General features: G+C 42.5%; 1 protein-coding gene across 1 annotated transcript in view; it reads left to right on the forward strand.

The window, feature by feature from the left end:
- The first annotated feature begins 15,866 nt into the window (after positions 1–15,866).
- Positions 15,867–17,289, forward strand: part of VPS4B (vacuolar protein sorting 4 homolog B) — a 31,554-nt gene continuing 30,131 nt past the window's right edge. Inside the window, exon 1 of the mRNA XM_004268070.4 lies at positions 15,867–16,161. Coding sequence (XP_004268118.1) covers positions 16,135–16,161 — 27 coding nt within the window. The 5' untranslated portion in view covers positions 15,867–16,134. The remainder of the gene's footprint in view (positions 16,162–17,289) is intronic.

A 17,289-nucleotide genomic window follows, 5' to 3' on the forward strand; every position in this document is an offset into this window, starting at 1 on the left:
TTAAAATGATTTGCATTTCCCTTTCAGACCTCTGGATACTGAAAAGTAAAATTCTGAAATTTCCTGATGTAACTCCTTTATTTATAAAGGGGTGACCTGGTGGTCAATATTTAATGTCCTGCCACAGTTAATGTGATTAATGGCAGTTACTCTTCTGAAGCTAATTGTCCCCGGATTCTGCTGCCCCTTGGAACCTTCTGGTAATGTTTGGGTAATAAATTAATTTGATATTGCTATTACTCAGAGTTCTTGCTTGCAAACAGGAAAAACTGACTTTGTCTAGTTTAAACAAAGGAGAGGGAATTAGGTGAAAAGATATAAGGACGATGACAGAACTGAAGCGAAGTCCAGAGAATTCAGCTCAAGAATTAAGCAGGAACCACAGGAGGCCAGAAACGCCCCCACCCCACCCCCCACCCCCCACCACCCACCACCTGACCCCACCATCCCCCTACCCCCATCACCCACCCGGGTGCCATAGCTACACACAGGGCCATTCACTCCACAGCTGGCTGTCTATGCAGTCCGACCTCGCTGCTTTGGGCCACCTGCTTAGGATCCCAAACTCAAACACGAAAGCCCAAGCTGAGTTTGTAAGTTCACATGCTCTGTCCACCAGGGAGACTGTGCCCCTACTCGCCAGCCACCTCCACGTGGAGGAGCACAGCCCTGCCCCCCTCTTCGGCTTGGACAACCCGCAGGCTGTTGGTTAAATGTTGTCCTCCCAAAATAGATGTGTTCAAGTCCTAACCTTCAGTACCCATGAAGGTGACCTTATTTGGAAATAGGGGCTTTACAAATGTAATCAGATTGAGATGAGGTACACAGAAAAAAAAAGTTGTAACTATGTGTGGTGATAAATGTTAACCATACTTATTGCGATGATCATTTCACAATATACACAAATATTAAATCATCATGTTGTGTGCCAGAAACTAGTATAATGTTATATGTCAATAAATCTCAATTTTTTAAAAAATTAAGATGAAGTCTTACTGGATTAGGATGGCCCCTAAATCCAAGACGGCTGGTCTTCATAAGAAAAGCAAAATTGGGGCACAGAGGTTCAGACATGAAGAGAACACGATGTGGGGCTTCCCTAGTGGCGCCGTGGTTAAGAATCCGCCTGCCAATGCAGGGGACGTCGGTTCGATCCCTGGTCCGGGAAGATCCCACGTGCCGTGGAGCAACTAAGCCCATGAGCCACAACTACTGAGCCCGTGTGCCACAGCTACTGAAGCCTACGCACCTAGAGTCTGTGCTCCACGACAATAGAAGCCACCGCAATGAGGAGCCCGCGCACCACAAAGAAGAGCAGCCCCCTCTCGCCACAACTAGAGAAAGCCCGCGTGCAGCAATGAAGACTCAACGCAGCCAAAAATAAGTAAATAAATAAATATAAAATAAAAATTAAAAAAGAGAACACGATGTGACAGCAGAGTCAGAGACTGGAGTGATTCGTCTACCAACCAAGGAACGCCAAGGGTTACAGGCAACCACCAGAAACTAAGAGAGGCAAGAAAGCACCCTCCCCTGGAGCCTTCAGAGGCAGCAGGCCTCTGTCAACACTTCGACTGGGGACTTCCAGCCTCCAAAATGACGAGAGAATGAATTTCTTCTGCTTGAAGCCACCAAGTCTGGGCTACTTGGTTACAGCAGCACCAGGACACTGAAACACTGGGAGTCCCTTAACGAGAACGAGTAGCTTGGGAGCTGCATCGCCAGAAGCCCCAGACACAATCTCCTGCTTTCTGTGCTCAGACATCTGACAAGGTTTCTTTAAAAGTATTTTGCAACGTCTTCCAATCCATCACAGGAATATTCCAGAAATAACGAACAGCCAGGAAATGTACAGATTTACTACATTTGGATTTATTCACATAAGTAGGAGAATTGATTAGTGAATAAGTTCTTACATAAAATGAATACACTGTAGAGATAAGTATGCCCCAACCCACCCGTCACATGTGTATATTTACGTGCAGCAGAGGGAGAGGCGGCAGCTCACAGATACCTAGGCGCTGCTCTCTCCCAGTAACGTGTTCCATCTGAAACGTGCCACTAACCCTTGATGTTGGCTGTAACTGTTGAAGAAATTGGACTTTACATGGACGTATCATCCAACCAAGTTCACGTATCCAGTACATGACACCCACTTTTCTCCCCTGTGTTAGGCTAGGAAGAATGTCCACAGCAGAGATGAGCTTATGAACTGATTGCATAATAAGAATCTTCTGTGAAACTTCTGTGCACAAAGCATGTGGTCGGCACCATCCTGCCCGCATGCCTGGCCCGGCCTCTCCTCTCCCGCTGCAAAGGACCAGCTCAAGAGTTCATGCATCTCAGCAGGCAGCCCGGTCCAGCCCAGAGCAATCTCTTCTCACGCCTGCAGCATCCGCTGCCTGTAACACTCAGCTCACACTTGTCTCTCGGGACTGTCTACTCCTAATCTCCCCATACTGCAATGGATTATAAACTCTGAGAACAGGGATCGTGCCTTATACAGGGGGTTGCCAGTGAAAGCATCAAAGCAAGTACGAATCAGTGCCTACTTATGAGAACCAACAAGAAGTCCCAGGTTCAAGAACAGAGAATGGCAGATGCTCAAAAGTGGAATAAGTTAATTAATTCAAAGTTGATTCCAGCATCGAGCGTTCTGTAAAACGTGAAGTGTTTCTCACTTTGCACCTTACAAGGATCACTATTGCTCCAAACACGATGAAGGGAAGTGGCGAGGTTGGCAGAAACCCGCCTGCTGTTCTGTGTTTGCCTGCGAGAAAGAGGAAGCATCCAACATCATCCAGATGTGGCTAAAACGTAGAAGCACAGAGCAGTGGCGAAGCGACGTGTCAGGAATGGCGGCAAAAAAATAGAAGCCTGAAAAGAATCATAAAGAAAAATGCCGTGGTGAGAAGATTCATCCAGTCCACACTGTAGCCCTTTAAGTTAATTTGGGGCCTGCTGGAGCTAACTACCGGTGGAAACCATGGGCATTAAGTGTCAGAATTAACTCTAAGATCTGAGTAAAAGGTATTACAGAGGTAACATCCAATACCTTTGTAAAGTAATGGACTCTTACTGGAGTCCATTAGTAAGTTTTCCTAAAATTTCATATCTGATCACCATCTCCATTACAAAAGATAGTATTATGCTGTCTACCACAAAGCTCCCCTAGAAACTGTAGATTGTTATGAAGTCTATTTTATTTTCCCACAGGAATAATGCTACACTTTGGCATCAAGTGGTTCACGGAGGTGAAGATAAAAAACACCACCACTTATTGAATGTCCACAATGGGCCAGACATTGTAGTTCATTATCTCTTACCTTTGCAGAGACCTTGTAAAGTAGGAATTATTAGTCCAGTTTTAAAGATAAGAAAACTAGGTTTCAGAGCAGTTAAGTGCCTGTCCTTGGGTCTCACCTCAAAATCTCTAATACTTAATGTTATATCACAGTGCCTCAACAACCTGGCATAAAAGCAGAGATGCATCTCTAAGCATCCACGGTAATTTCGAGTAATATAATTATGCTACACTTTGAAGGGTTGGTGCAAAGCAATAAGAGATTTTAGAGATGATCTAGCTCATCCTCGTCACAAACAAGCACACTAAAAACAACAGAAGCTAATAATGACTTTCCTAAGGTCAAAAAGCAAGGGAGTTGCATAGCTGAGTATAGACCTGGGGTCTTCTGATTAAATCACACCGAGTTTCATCCAAACTCTTCTCTTAACTCTCTAAGAAAGTCCACGAAGCTGTTGAGTGGGAGAGTCAGGATTAGAACCTAGGACGTCAAGACTTCAAGCCCAGAGGGAGCTCTTTCTACCACACGACAATGTGCAGACACTACACAGTAAAATTACAACATCTCTGCGGGCATTTCTCAAACACATTTGCGTCATAATACCCATTACTTAGACAATCAATGCACAATGCTGGCCTTTTTCATTCGGAAAATTTAGAAGGAGCTTGGAGGGTTAGATGCCTTTCACATAATAGTCAACTCAATTTAGATTTGTTGATTGACATATTGTCCACTTGGATCAATTACATGATACTTTACACTCTGGGGTCTTTGAAGAGAGCCAGCTTCTAAATAAGTTAATGTCTCCATCTCTCTCCAAGGTATATATTTCCCCTGACCTGAATCTACTCCTTAGGGGCTCTTATAATATCCCTTTTCTGGAATTTCTCACTGGCACAATAAAACCACTTTCTTTGGGGGTATTCCTTGCCTTGATAGGGGTATATACTTTCTCTTTTAAGAGGGAACCTGAACTTTTTGCTCCTACAAAGTCCCACCATTTTAAAAACAGGTCCTAAAACAAGAAGAATGAAAGCTGAACTTTCCAGTCTTTTCACATCTTTATTTGTAATTTCCCCTAGCTTGACATCTCTTACTAGAGTGTTTTAACAACCGGTAAATACCTGATCATAACAATATGTGGAAGGTACTTGGCATTAATGCTACGACTTGCTGCTTTCTCCTATAATTTTTATGGACCTAAGTTGTCCAATTGTAAAGTCTATTACAAAATTGCTTTTCAGATTGCTACTAGTTGTCACTCATGTGTTACTGAGTGTCTTTTAAATAACTGTTTGGCCCAGCGCTTTGTTTCACTAGATTGGGTAAGCCTAGAAACCCTCCAAGAGTACCAGGGGTGGAGGATGGAATTTTGCAATGAAAAACACAGCCATTTTGCAACTTCAAAAATATCATTGGCCAGGAGTTGCCCTTGGGAGTAGTTTGTCTGGCATAGAATAGCTTATTTTCCCAGCATGACCTTAGGATATAATTTGGTAATGAGATCATTTGGCAACCTTGAGCTTTAATACAGTGAAATTAAATAATTGAATTGGCTGTGGTTTTTAACCTATGCTTACTCTTCCAAGGTGGAATTTGGCCAAGATTGTGAATAAACACTTGAGCTTTCAAGACTTCCATTTTGTAATTATAATTTGAATAATGAGAAAGGACAACCCTCCTCAGTGGCACAGAGTGTTTTTTTTAATTTTTTTTTTTTTTTTTTTCGGTACGCGGGCCTCTCACTGTTGTGGCCTCTCCCGTTGCGGAGCACAGGCTCCGGACGCGCAGGCTCAGCGGCCATGGCTCACGGGCATAGCCGCTCCGCGTCACGTAGGATCCTCCCGGACCGGGGCACGAACCTGTGTCCCCTGCATCGGCAGGCGGACTTTCAACCGCTGCGCCACCAGGGAAGCCCCACAGAGTGTTTTTTATGAACAAATGTAAATTCCTCCATTGCTTCTAAAGTGCTCTCTCTAGGCACAATTCAGACCCAACCTTTTCTATGATCACAGCAGACATTTCTCACCACTTTTTTTTTCACTCATAAGGTCTACATTGTATTTAGTATTCATTTTGTCTAGTGAAGACGGCTTTCTGATTGTAACTGCTCTGATTTTCCAACTATATTAGAAGTTTTGCAGAGAAAGGGTCATGTTTGACTTCTCATTTGGATTCATTGAAACATCAGATTCAGGTCTGACTACTTAATAGGAACTCAATCAGTACCAGTTGGTTGAGTGATTGAAAAGTACTATTGGTTCAAACATAAGTACATCACCAATTCTATTGTTTCCTCTTAAAATCCCAGGGTTTACATTTATTTACACATATAAATCAGAATTCCATCCCACATACTTTAATTCCCAAGACCAACACAATTACAAATAGAATGGAAACAGGAGTATTAAATGTCTTATCTAGTTAAAATATTGACCTCAAGTTGCGTTGAAACAACAGCTGCCAATAGGACATTTTTTAGGTTTGGCGATTCTTGGTTTTTCATTTCACCATTGAAATGTATCCTTTTCAAATCTGTTTTTAATTACAGATAAATCACAAGGAAGAAAGTTGCCAGCTTTTTTTTTTTTTTTTTTTGCGGTACACGGGCCTCTCACTGTTGTGGCCTCTCCCGTTGCGGAGCACAGGCTCCAGACGCGCAGACTCAATGGCCATGGCTCACGGGCCCAGCTGCTCCGCGGCATGTGGGATCCTCCCGGACCGGCATCCCCTGCATCGGCAGGCGGACTCCCAACCACTGCGCCACCAGGGAAGCCCTGCTTATTTTGTCTTATAGTGGTCAGGTTGACCTCTTACTCAGGGGTCCCCAATCCTGCCTCAACACCCCTCTCTACCCAGAGTATTACGCTCATCATTACTCAGAAATTTACCATAGTGCCACTTACTGTTTAGCTAGTAATTAAATCATGACATGTACACAAAACCACAACCAATTTTTTTTTTCCGACACAATGATATCTCTTTGAAAATGTCTGCAGATGTAAGTCTACACACTTTGAAAAGGAAGATGGAAACAAAGCTTAAGGTCTCAACAGATTTGCTTAAAGTTGATAATAATGAGTTTATAAAGGAGTAAAGAGAGCATTCCAGTATTTTCAGAAGAAGAAGAAAAACACTAGTAAACAGACATCATATCTGAGCCCTCTCCTGTAAAACACATAGCTGCTACTCTCATGGTGTATTCATTTTCTTTCTGCTTAATCTTGTTGTAGAGTTGACTTAATTTAGCAATCAAATGGGACAATGAACAACTACATTAGGCTGTAATTCTTGGGAAAATCTTGGCTTAGATAGCGATAGGCAAAATTCCTTTGCTAATCTAGACAGTCATTACTTGACGTTGTTAATGTTGTCATTTGGGAAATCGTGCTATCCCATGCTGGGTGTTATTAGAAATGGAACCTAAACTCTCCTAAATCCTTCTCCTAAAACTAGTCCATGAGAAGTACATGGAGGTTGATTTTTGAACTAAAAATGATTCCATCCCCACAATCTCACCCCAGATCTCTGTTGATTTGGTGGTAGCAATCTTGGGAGATTTTCCCTGCTCAAAAGACAGCAAGAACAAGTCATTCTGGAGAAGGAGCTCTCAGTGGACAATAAGAGCTTCTATAGCTAAACCAGTTTTGCTGCTAGAATATGTATTGGTCAGCATCTCTCTAAGGAACAAAGAGGTGATTCCTCTTTCTAAACCAAATGCTCTACTCCATACAATTTTGCAAGCCATAGATATTTCATTAAGCCTTTATTTATATGCTTCTGTCTTTAGTCACTCCACTTTTTTCTTTTTTTAGTTGAGATATAGTTGATTTACAGTATTATATTAGTTTCAGATGTACAACAAAGTGACTCAAAAATTTTATAGATTATACTCTATTTAAAGTTATTATAAAATATTGACCATATTCCCTGTGCTGTACAATGTATCCTAGTAGTTTATTTATTTTATACATAGTAATTTGTACCTCTTAATCCCCTTCCCCACCTTGCCCCTCCCCCTTCCCTCTTCCCACTAATAACTACTAGTTTGTTCTCTATATCTATGAGTCTGCTTCTGTTTTATTATATTCATTCATTTGTTCTATTTTTTAGATTCCATATATGTGATAAAATACAGTATTTTTCTTTCTCTGTCAGTCACTCCATTTTTCTAATTACCTATTTTAATGAATGTAATACTTATGAAAGTCCTGTAAAACATAAATTAGATAGATAGAGAACCAACAAAAATTTTAGATAGTATTTATAATATGAAATCTTACATATTTCTCTTATGTTAAAATGTTAATTTTTCCTATCTCCCTTATAGAGGTGTCTTGTAAAATATTACCGTGGTGGACATACTCTAAGGGACACCCAATGAGTCATACCCTTGTATAATCCCCTCCCCTTGAGTACAGACAGAAACTGTGACTTCCTTCAAACCAACAGAATATGGCAAAGGTGAAGGGATTTTGCAGATGTAATGAAGGTCCTAATAAGTTGACCTGGAGTTAATCAAAAGGAAGGTTATCCTGGGTGGTTCTGACTTAATCAGGAAAGCCCTTTAAAAGAGGGTCTGACCCTTCCCTAGAGTCAGAGACTTGAAGCAGCCGAGACTCGTGTGTGTGTGTGTGTGTGTGTGTGTGTGTGTGTGTTCCTGGATTTGATGAAGTGAGCTATTGTGAATTCTGCCAACAACTTCAGGGAGCTTCAAAGTAGTAGATCCTTCCCTAGCTGAGCTTCCAGATGAGAACACAGCCCAGGTTACATTTTAATTTCAGCCTTGTGAGACCCAAAGCAAACGCCCAACTAGGACATGCCTGGACTTCTGACCTACAGAAAGTGTGACATAATAAAAATGTGTTGTTTTAAGCTGCTGAGTTTGTGATAATTTGTTACACAGTAATAGAAAACTTACACAATAACATTTAAAATGATTATTTGTGAAGCACTACTAGCATTTCCTTTAAAGTTAGGAAAAAGTCAAGGATGACTACTCTTGACACTTTCAACATTGTATGGGAAAGAGGTAAAGATATGGCTATTTGCAGATGTTGTCATTGTTTACCTAGAAACTCCAAGAGAGTATATTGATAATCTATTAGAAACAACATGTCTGGCAATTTAACCTACATATAATCCCATGGTTTCCTACTTATAGACCATAACCAGCTAGAAAATATGAGAAGAAAATATACTACTTATGATGACAACAATAGCACAATAAAATACCTTAGAAATAAGCCTAAAAGAAATGTTCAGAAACTATCTGAAGAAAAAAAATGAAACTCTACTAAGAAGCATACAAGAAGACAGAAAAGACATCACATGTTTTTGAAACCTGAAGGAAATTCAATATTTTAAAGATCCCCATCTGCCTTAAACTAATCTATCAATTCAGTTACAAAATCAATAAGCTTTTTAGGTGGACCTTGACAAAACGATACTAAAGTTAACATGGAAAAGTAAATATGAGAAAACCTTAACTATCTAGAAAATTATTGATAGCTAACATTTAGTGGGTGTTAACCATGTTCCAAGCCCAGTTCTGCCATATGCTAGTTTCATTTAATTCCCCCATTAGACAGGTAGTATTCTTTCCCAATTTTATAGATGCAAAAATAGCAGCTTAGAGAGATTAAGTAATTGTCTGACACTTGCTGCAGCCAAGATTTGAACCAAGCCTTCTAGCATCAGAGCCTGAGCCCTTGGCTAGTTTTCCATTCTGCTTAGGGTGAATCAGGCAGGCAGCTCCACAAGGTACTGTATTACAAAGCTACTGTCATAAAAACAGTTCTGCTGGCATAAGAATAGGTGGTGAAAAGGACTATTTTTAAAAATCAAGATTTCAGACAAACAAATCCTTGTGAGAAATTGGTATATGATCAAGGTAGCCATTCAAATGTGTAGAGAAAAGAAGGATGTAAATAACATTGGGGGAACTGACCACCCATTTGGAATAAATAAAAATAAAACAACAAAACCAGACCCTGAGCTTAATTGTTACACCAAAATAAATTCCAGAGAGGTCAAAGGTTTAAATGAAGCAATGAAACCTTGAAAGTACGTGAAGAACACACAGGTGTACTGTGGTCTCCAGTAACCTAGCAGTGAGTAAGGTTCTTCTAAACATAGCAAAAAGAAAAAGAATGATAAATGTGACTATATTGAAACTTATATTCTCATACCCAAAACAGGTAATAACTGAAAGAATAAAATGGGAAAATATTTGCAACACATATCACAAAATATAAAATTCCTTAATATACAAAAGACTAATAAATCAGTAAGAGAAAGATGAAAAGATGCACACTACAGTAGAAAATTGGACGAAGAATTTAAATAGGAGTTCGACGCAAATGTGAAATGCAATTTAAAAAAAATCTCTTGTGGAGAATTTAAAATATACAGAAAAGCAGAGAAATTGGTCCAGTGAACACCCCCTCACACTCTGCACTTATTGACAGCTACAATGGTCAACAGACCATCTCTTGTTTCACTCATAACACACGCACGCACTCTCCCTCCCCACCCCGCCAACCTACCCACTGCTACACTGCATTTTTACAAAGTAAGTCATTTCATCTGTAAATATATCAGAGAGTATATCTAAGGCTATAAAATGCTGTTTCCTATTCTATTGGTAAAGATCAATTAATTGGAATTTGAGAGAGGGAGAAAGCTGAAAAAACTATAGCTCCTACTCTGAGAGGGAAAAGGGAGTTTTGAGAAGAGATCAAATATTTTCCACCTTCCTTCAACAAGTAAGACACTATCAGCCAAAATCACTTGAATACTGAATCCAGCACAAGAGCAAAGGAGATGTTATTGGAGAAAATGTTCAGGAAGGGACTTGGGTTGAGCAGTTTGTACATATGTACATTATCTGTGGTCCAAGGACCCACAGTCTGGGGGATGATGACTTAGCTTGCAAACTTCTAGAGGGCAGGCACCTCACCTTTTCTTCTGAGCTGATGCCTTAGAGAATATTCACCTTAGATAACGCGTGATAAAGAATGGATGCCTCAGTCCACACGCCCATCCTCACAGGGCTGACTGATGTTGATAGGTCGGTTCCCACACCCACCTCTCCAGCCGGGACTCTCTGTAGCTTCATATGAATAAAAGGAACAACAATAAGTGGGAAAGGGCTGGGCCTCCAGGTGACCAGCACATTCAGAAAGGTATGCTGCCTGATATGGAGAACAGGTTTTCTGCCTGAGATCCCCGATGAGTCACTTCCTTCCCATGATCAGCCCAGTCAGTGCTTTGCCTTCCTTACTGCTCTGTCCCAGGGCAGGGAGGGAGCTGGTGACACAACAAGCAGAGACCTGACTCCTGAGTGGACCTGAGCAGGTTGCCCGCTCCTGCTGTGAGGCCTTCAAGGTTATGCATTTCCTTTAAGATGGTCTGAGACGGGTTTGGTCCTGGACGGGCTGGCTGTGAGACCCTGTGGAAAGACGAATCCACAGATGCCACCTACCAGCCAAAGATCATTCACAAGGAAACTTCATTTTGTTTAACACACCTTGGCTCCTTAAGCACATACTCTGTGTGTATATGTGGGGAGTGAGGGCATGGGGTGGGGGGAGGGGTTATAAAAATGAATAAGATGAGGGCTTCCCTGGTGGCGCAGTGGTTGAGAGTCCGCCTGCCGATGCGGAGGACACGGGTTCGTGCCCCGGTCCGGGAAGATCCCACATGCTGCGGAGCAGCTGGGCCCGTGAGCCATGGCCGCTGAGCCTCCGCGTCCGGAGCCTGTGCTCCGCAACGGGAGAGGCCGCAACAGTGAGAGAGGCCCGCGTACCGCAAAAAAAAAAAAAAAAAAAAAAAAAAATGAGTAAGATGAAGTCTTAGGCCTTGGTGACCTTACAGTCTAGAAAGAAGGAACACTATTCAGGCGAGGCTAACAATTTCTGAGTATCTGCTATGCTCCAGGCACCGTATTAGGCACTTAGCCTGCATTATCTCAGGACAATTCAAGGTCCCACAGTGCTATGAGTTCAGAGAGGTTCTGAAGGTGTCTTGAGCAAGCGACATTGGAACAGGCACTAGAAGAATAGGTATGATTTTAACAGGTTGAATTGGTGAAAGCAATTGAGGGAAGGAGGATGTATTAATTAAAGTCCAAATTGCAGCTGTGCTTCAGGAATGGGGAATATGCTGTTTGGCTCTGCAGACTCTGTTTTCTAAAAGCTAAGACTGTCACAGTAGCCTCCTGCTTCACCTTCCTGCCTCCTCTCTCTCCCTGGTCCCTCCTACAAAAACAACTGCGAGATTCATCTTCCTAAAACCAATACAGGTCTCCCCCGCTTTTTGAAAATTTGCTTTGTGTCACTTCACTTTTACAAAAGACCTGAGTTAGTACCTGTTTTTGCTAACTGAAAGAAATCTGAAGAGGATTTTTGCTTTTACGGAAAAATCAGGAAAAAATATAGTTCAGTGTTTGTTTCGCAGTGAGTTACAGAGTTACCACCACGGAGAGTGGCACCGCCAAACTCCTTCCCCGGAACTACACTCAGCATCTCAGCATAGAGCCGCCATCGCTTTGAACTGTGGCTGTGAGCCCCTGTGCTTTATCTCGATTTATTCTGTGTGTCTGTTAGCAAGATGTGCCCTAAGGTGATGGTTTCTTTGCTTTACGCCATGTTGGCTTATGAAGCTTTCACAGGAATACTCTGCTTTCGGAGAACAAGGGAAACTTGTTATCTGACCAAGTCAGGACTCTACTAGCTACTTTCTTCTAAAAGGAACAAAGTTAGGCAGGGAGGGAAGGAGGGACAAAGCGGGGGCGGGGAACTTTTCAATGAATCCTTACTCCCTACAGAACAAAGTCCAGACTCCTTATCTCCAAAGCCTTGAACACCTGGCAGTGCCCACGGGTGCCATTTTAGTTTCCTCTCCGGTCACTCCTTCCCCGCAGCTCCCCTACATTCCAGCCATCCCTCAAACACATCATATACTTCACCCTTCCATGCCGTTATTCATGCTTTTCCTCTGCCTGAAATGGCCTAGCCTCTGTCAAAATCAGTTTTAAGATTTGAAGATTCAGTTTAACTGATACCTTCCCTAAGAAATTCCTAACCACTCCTTCCAAATTCAGCATTCTCCCTTCTGTGGTACCACGGTGTGTCCTGCCTCTGTTCTAGCACTTGTCACCGTCCATCTTCTGATACTGGACCCCAAGTCAGGTTCCCTGGGTTCAAACTCCAGCTCTGCCACTTAAGAGCTGCATGGATTGGGGAAATTCTCTCTCTCTCAGGCTTGGTTTCCACGTCTGTAAAAATGAGATACTTAAGATCTACCTCACAGAATTAGGAAATGAGAAAATATATGTGAAAATACTTTGTAAACCATAGAGAATATAACATTTTTACACTTACATATTTAAACATGTTACACTGGAATGACTCAGTTCTTCCCTGCTAGGTCTTTCTTCCCTGCCTGTCTTTTTTACCTACACATGCCGTACTTCACTTCTGATACTTCTGATCACCAAATACTGGAAGGCTTTTCCTCACACCAAGCAATTCTCTGCGACACCAGGTGGGTGGTTTGCAATTTGATTCAATTCTGACATTATCTACCTGGAGAGAGTGTCAGATCCCACAAGTTAAGGGCTCAGTCCCACAAGACTACCACACACACACACACACACACACACACACACACACACACACACAGTCCTCGGATGCCAGTCACAAGACAGGGATGCTACCTGTGCTTCTGACCAACTGGCTATAGATCGGAGGTTACGATGACCCCCTCCTCAGATTCAATTAATTTGCTAGAGCAGCTCACAGAACTCAGAAAAACATTTTACTTGCTCTTACTGGTTTATTATAAAAGGTTATGATAAAGGATACAGTTGAACATCCAGATAGAAGAGATGCATAGGGCGAGGTATTTGGGAAGGGGTGAGGAGCTTCCATGCCCTCTCGGAGCCCATCACTCTCCCAGCACCTCTACGTTCACTAACCCAGAAGCTCCCTGAACCTCATACTTAGGGGATTTTTATGGAGGATTCATCACATCACATAGGCATGATGGATCATTAACTCCATTTTCAGCCCTTCTGTCTTCTCAAGAGGATGGAGGTGGGGGGCTGAAAATTCCAAGTTTCTAATCATGGCTTAGACTTTATGGTGATCAGTCCTCATCCAGGAGCCCACCCAGCATCACCTCATTCGAACAAAAGACATTTCGATCACCCAGGAAATTCCAAGGGTTCAGGAGCTCTGTGCCAGGAACCAGGGGCAGAGACCAATATATATTTTCTATTTATCTCACACACGTAAAAGGTAAAAAGTTTCTATTCCATTAGAAGGTAAGCTCCCAAAGAACAGGACTTTTTAAGGAAGCATTTTATTTAAAAATAATATTTACAAAAGAGTTGCAAAGATATAGAGGATTCCCATATATGCTTCACCCAACATCTCCTACTGTTAACAACTTAAATAACCATGGTGTACTTATCGAAACTAAGAAATTAGCATCGGTATAATACTATTAGCTAAAATACAGACTTTATTCAGATTTTATCAGTTTTTCCACTGTCTTGTTCTGTTCCAGGATCCAGTCCAGAATCCCATATTGCATTTAGTTGTCAGTCTCCTGCAATCTGTGACAAGTTTCTCAGTCTTTCCTTGTTTTTTCGTGACTTTGACATTTTTGAAGTGCACTGGTTAGGTATTTTGTAGAAGTTAAAAAAAAACTCAATTTGTATTTGTATGGTACTTTCTCATGATGAGACTGAGGTTATAGATTTTTTAAAATATCGCAGGTGACACTCTCCTCATTGCATATCAGGGAGCACATGGTATCAACAGGACTTATTACTGTATTGGTGATAAAAGAGGAATTTTTGACTCTTTGCTTCATATCCAGAACCTAAAACAGCCTGGCACATGGTGGTACTCAACTGTGGTACTCAAATGAATTCTCTTTTCACTATTACATGTCTTGCCTTCCACTAAATTGTAAAATCCTAAATGGCAAAGACCACACCTTATTCGTCTTTGTAGGTTCTTAATGCCCAGTAGACTTGTCTTCAGTGGGTGTTCAGTAAACATTTAGGGATTGAATTGAAAGGTAAATTGGAATCTGGTTGTATCTTCAGGCAAAATCAAGCTTGAAAGTCATTAAGGAACCAGCGACTTATTTTAAGCAGCTCAGTTAAATAGTTTAATATTTATTAAATGTCTATTATGTGCTGATATTCTAAGGGCTGGAGTCCCTATAGTATTTTGTCAGTAACTGGAAGGGGACAGGGTGGGTAGGAAGGAGAATTGATAGACGCAGGCAGAGAGAGGGCTTTAGCTTTGAGCCTGCATGATGGAGATTTGGTGATATATTATTCTAAGGAGAGATCAGAGAAGGAAGTTTGGGGTTTAAGATAATTAATATGGCTCTTAACGTGTTGAATTTTTCTTGTGGGAAAACCCTATGGTTTTTTGGAACTCTCTGGGAGGTAGCTATAAATGCTGGGCAGAGGACAGGGCAGGCTAGAGATTTAAATTTGAAGCCATTTCTATTCTATTGCTACCTGGAGCCCAGGAAGGGGATAAGATGAGCAGAGCTTGAGTAGTGAGAAAGAAGAGGACGTCAGACTCTTGAGGAAATTCTGCCCTTAAGAGTAAGAAGGGGAGAAAGTGAAGAGGTTAGAGGAAGGACATTAGGACACTATCCGGAAGAGATTTCAAGAACTGGGTAGTTGACAATACTAAGTAAGAAGCGAGGGAGGGAAGTTCTTTATTAGGAGACACCAGATGTTTGGAAAGAATTAGGGAATGAGTGGGAAGTAAAACGTTGGAGTGATTAAACATCTATTTCGCTTTCCTTTGAGAAGCTAAACTATGAAAGGAAGAAAAAAAAGAGGACTGTGCCCGCAAACAACAGAATGCTGGAAAAAGGTCTTCTTTTAGTTCTGCCACTAATCCCTGACATCTGTGGTCCCGCATAAAGCACTCACCTGCTCAAGCCATTAACCTTCCCTGTAACGTTAACTGGAATAAATAATATCTGATCTAACAGTTTCACAAGACTTGTGGTCAGAAGCCTGCATCCCCACCAGACTGCCATAAGCTCCTTGAGGGCAGCGCCATACATAACTTTTATTGAAATTCTCGGGGCTTCCTAGAGCCATGACAATAACCATTGAGAAAACGCTTGCGGGATGAAGTGTTCGCTTATCACTCTGCAGTGCGCCTAACCGCGCAGCACTAGCATTCTCCACAACCCTGAGGTAGGTACTTTAATTACCCCCACTTTACACAGGAGTAAATGGTAACGGACCCAAAGTCCCCAACCAGCGGGTCTTGGAGACGGGATGACATTTTTCACAAGATTGACAGAGCACTCTCCATTCTCCGTCAAGTGAAAGAAGCCAGAAACAATAACTCATCTCAAAGGATAAGACTTCCGTAAAAGGAAGAAAAGAGTACAGCACTCAACCCCGAACGCTCTCCCTGCCCCTAGGCCGGAGCCGCAGTACGCCTGCGCCTGACTTCCGCCAGGCCTCGGCTGGCTTAGTTCGGGACTGGGTGGCGCGCGTGGTGATGACGAAAGCGGAAGTACTGAGGCTAGAGGCCGGACGAGAGCCCGGAGGGGCTCAGGGTTGCGGAAGTTTTGTGACGGTTTGGGGGGGCCGCTGGATTTTGGAGCGCAGTGTTGTTTTGGAAGAAGTTCCGGAAAGGAGGCCGCCGCTTGAGGTCCAAGAGCCGCCGGCCTGCGCACGTTTGGGGCAGCTCCGGGCTCGACTCGACGTTGCCACTGTAGGTTTCCTCTGCCCCCGTTCCTCCTCGAGGAACCGCCTCGTATCTCCGCCATGGCATCCACCTCGAGCAACCTCCAGGTATCGCCATCCTCCCGCCCCCTGGAGAGCCCAAGCCAAGGGGAGGCGCTGGGCGTGGGGTGGGAAGTGGGGGGCGGGGAAGAGGGAGGAAGCGGTGGCGCGCCGGCCCAGAGGCAGGTGGGAGAATCGGACGCTTTCCGCATGCTTCCGGGGTTTCCCAAGCCCACTGGCTTTGTGGGACTTCTGACTTTTGTTGAGGATTTTGTTTTTGTTTTTTCCTTTTCAAACCAGCCGAGTTTGAACCGAGCTGGGCAGAGCTTTGAACAGAGGCACGAACGCTGCAGTCAGTGTAAGGGAGAGAGGAAAGAACATAATGTATCCAGTGCATTTACTCTGGACCAGTTGAAAATAGGGTGATTCGAGTTCTCTCCTAGTTCCTCAAGCTGGTGTAGCAAAGCCTTTTCGAGCTGTCAGGTGAATAGAAACGTGAGCACAGTCTCAGAATCTGAGGAATCCGTGAATTCATTGAGCTATACGTTCAGGTGCACGCTAATGGCTCCCAAAATATAGTATATAAATAAGATCATGGAGTTTTCTTAAACTCCTTTGTGACTTCACTTTCCCACCCCTACCGCAGTGAGTTCAGTGTTTTGTTCATAAAGCATGTAATCCTGATACTTTAGACTTAATTGCTAGACCTCTGTGGAATGGAATTCATGGAGATGAGAAATTTTTCAAACAGTGTCTCCCATCCCTAGAATGGATCTGGGGCTTCAGTGGAATTTAGAATATGACTTAACCTCGAGAGCTCCAGTCCACTAGTCAAGTTTGGGACAAAAGAGTAGCGTGAATCCCTATATTGAATCTTTGTCTTGATCTTGCAGTTGAAAAGGCTTTTGTTGAGTTCCTGGTATAGGCACCTGGGATAATTAATAGAGGATATACTGAGCCCAGGATAATTGATCCTGAAGAAAAATCACTGAAAGTAGACTGATTTAAATCGAGATCAAATTTTCACCAAAAAGGAGGTGGGGCACTTGATTGGGACTTTTAACTTGAAAATCAACCCAAAAGATTATGAAAATAAATGTTTTATGTCTTTAACAAAATATAATTGCAATGTGACTTATTTCTTAGAATAAAGAATAAGTCATGTGTTGACTTATGTGTATTTTTTCCAACAAGATT

Source organism: Orcinus orca, chromosome 15, assembly GCF_937001465.1.
Source record: "Orcinus orca chromosome 15, mOrcOrc1.1, whole genome shotgun sequence".
Taxonomy (NCBI): Eukaryota; Metazoa; Chordata; class Mammalia; order Artiodactyla; family Delphinidae; genus Orcinus; species Orcinus orca.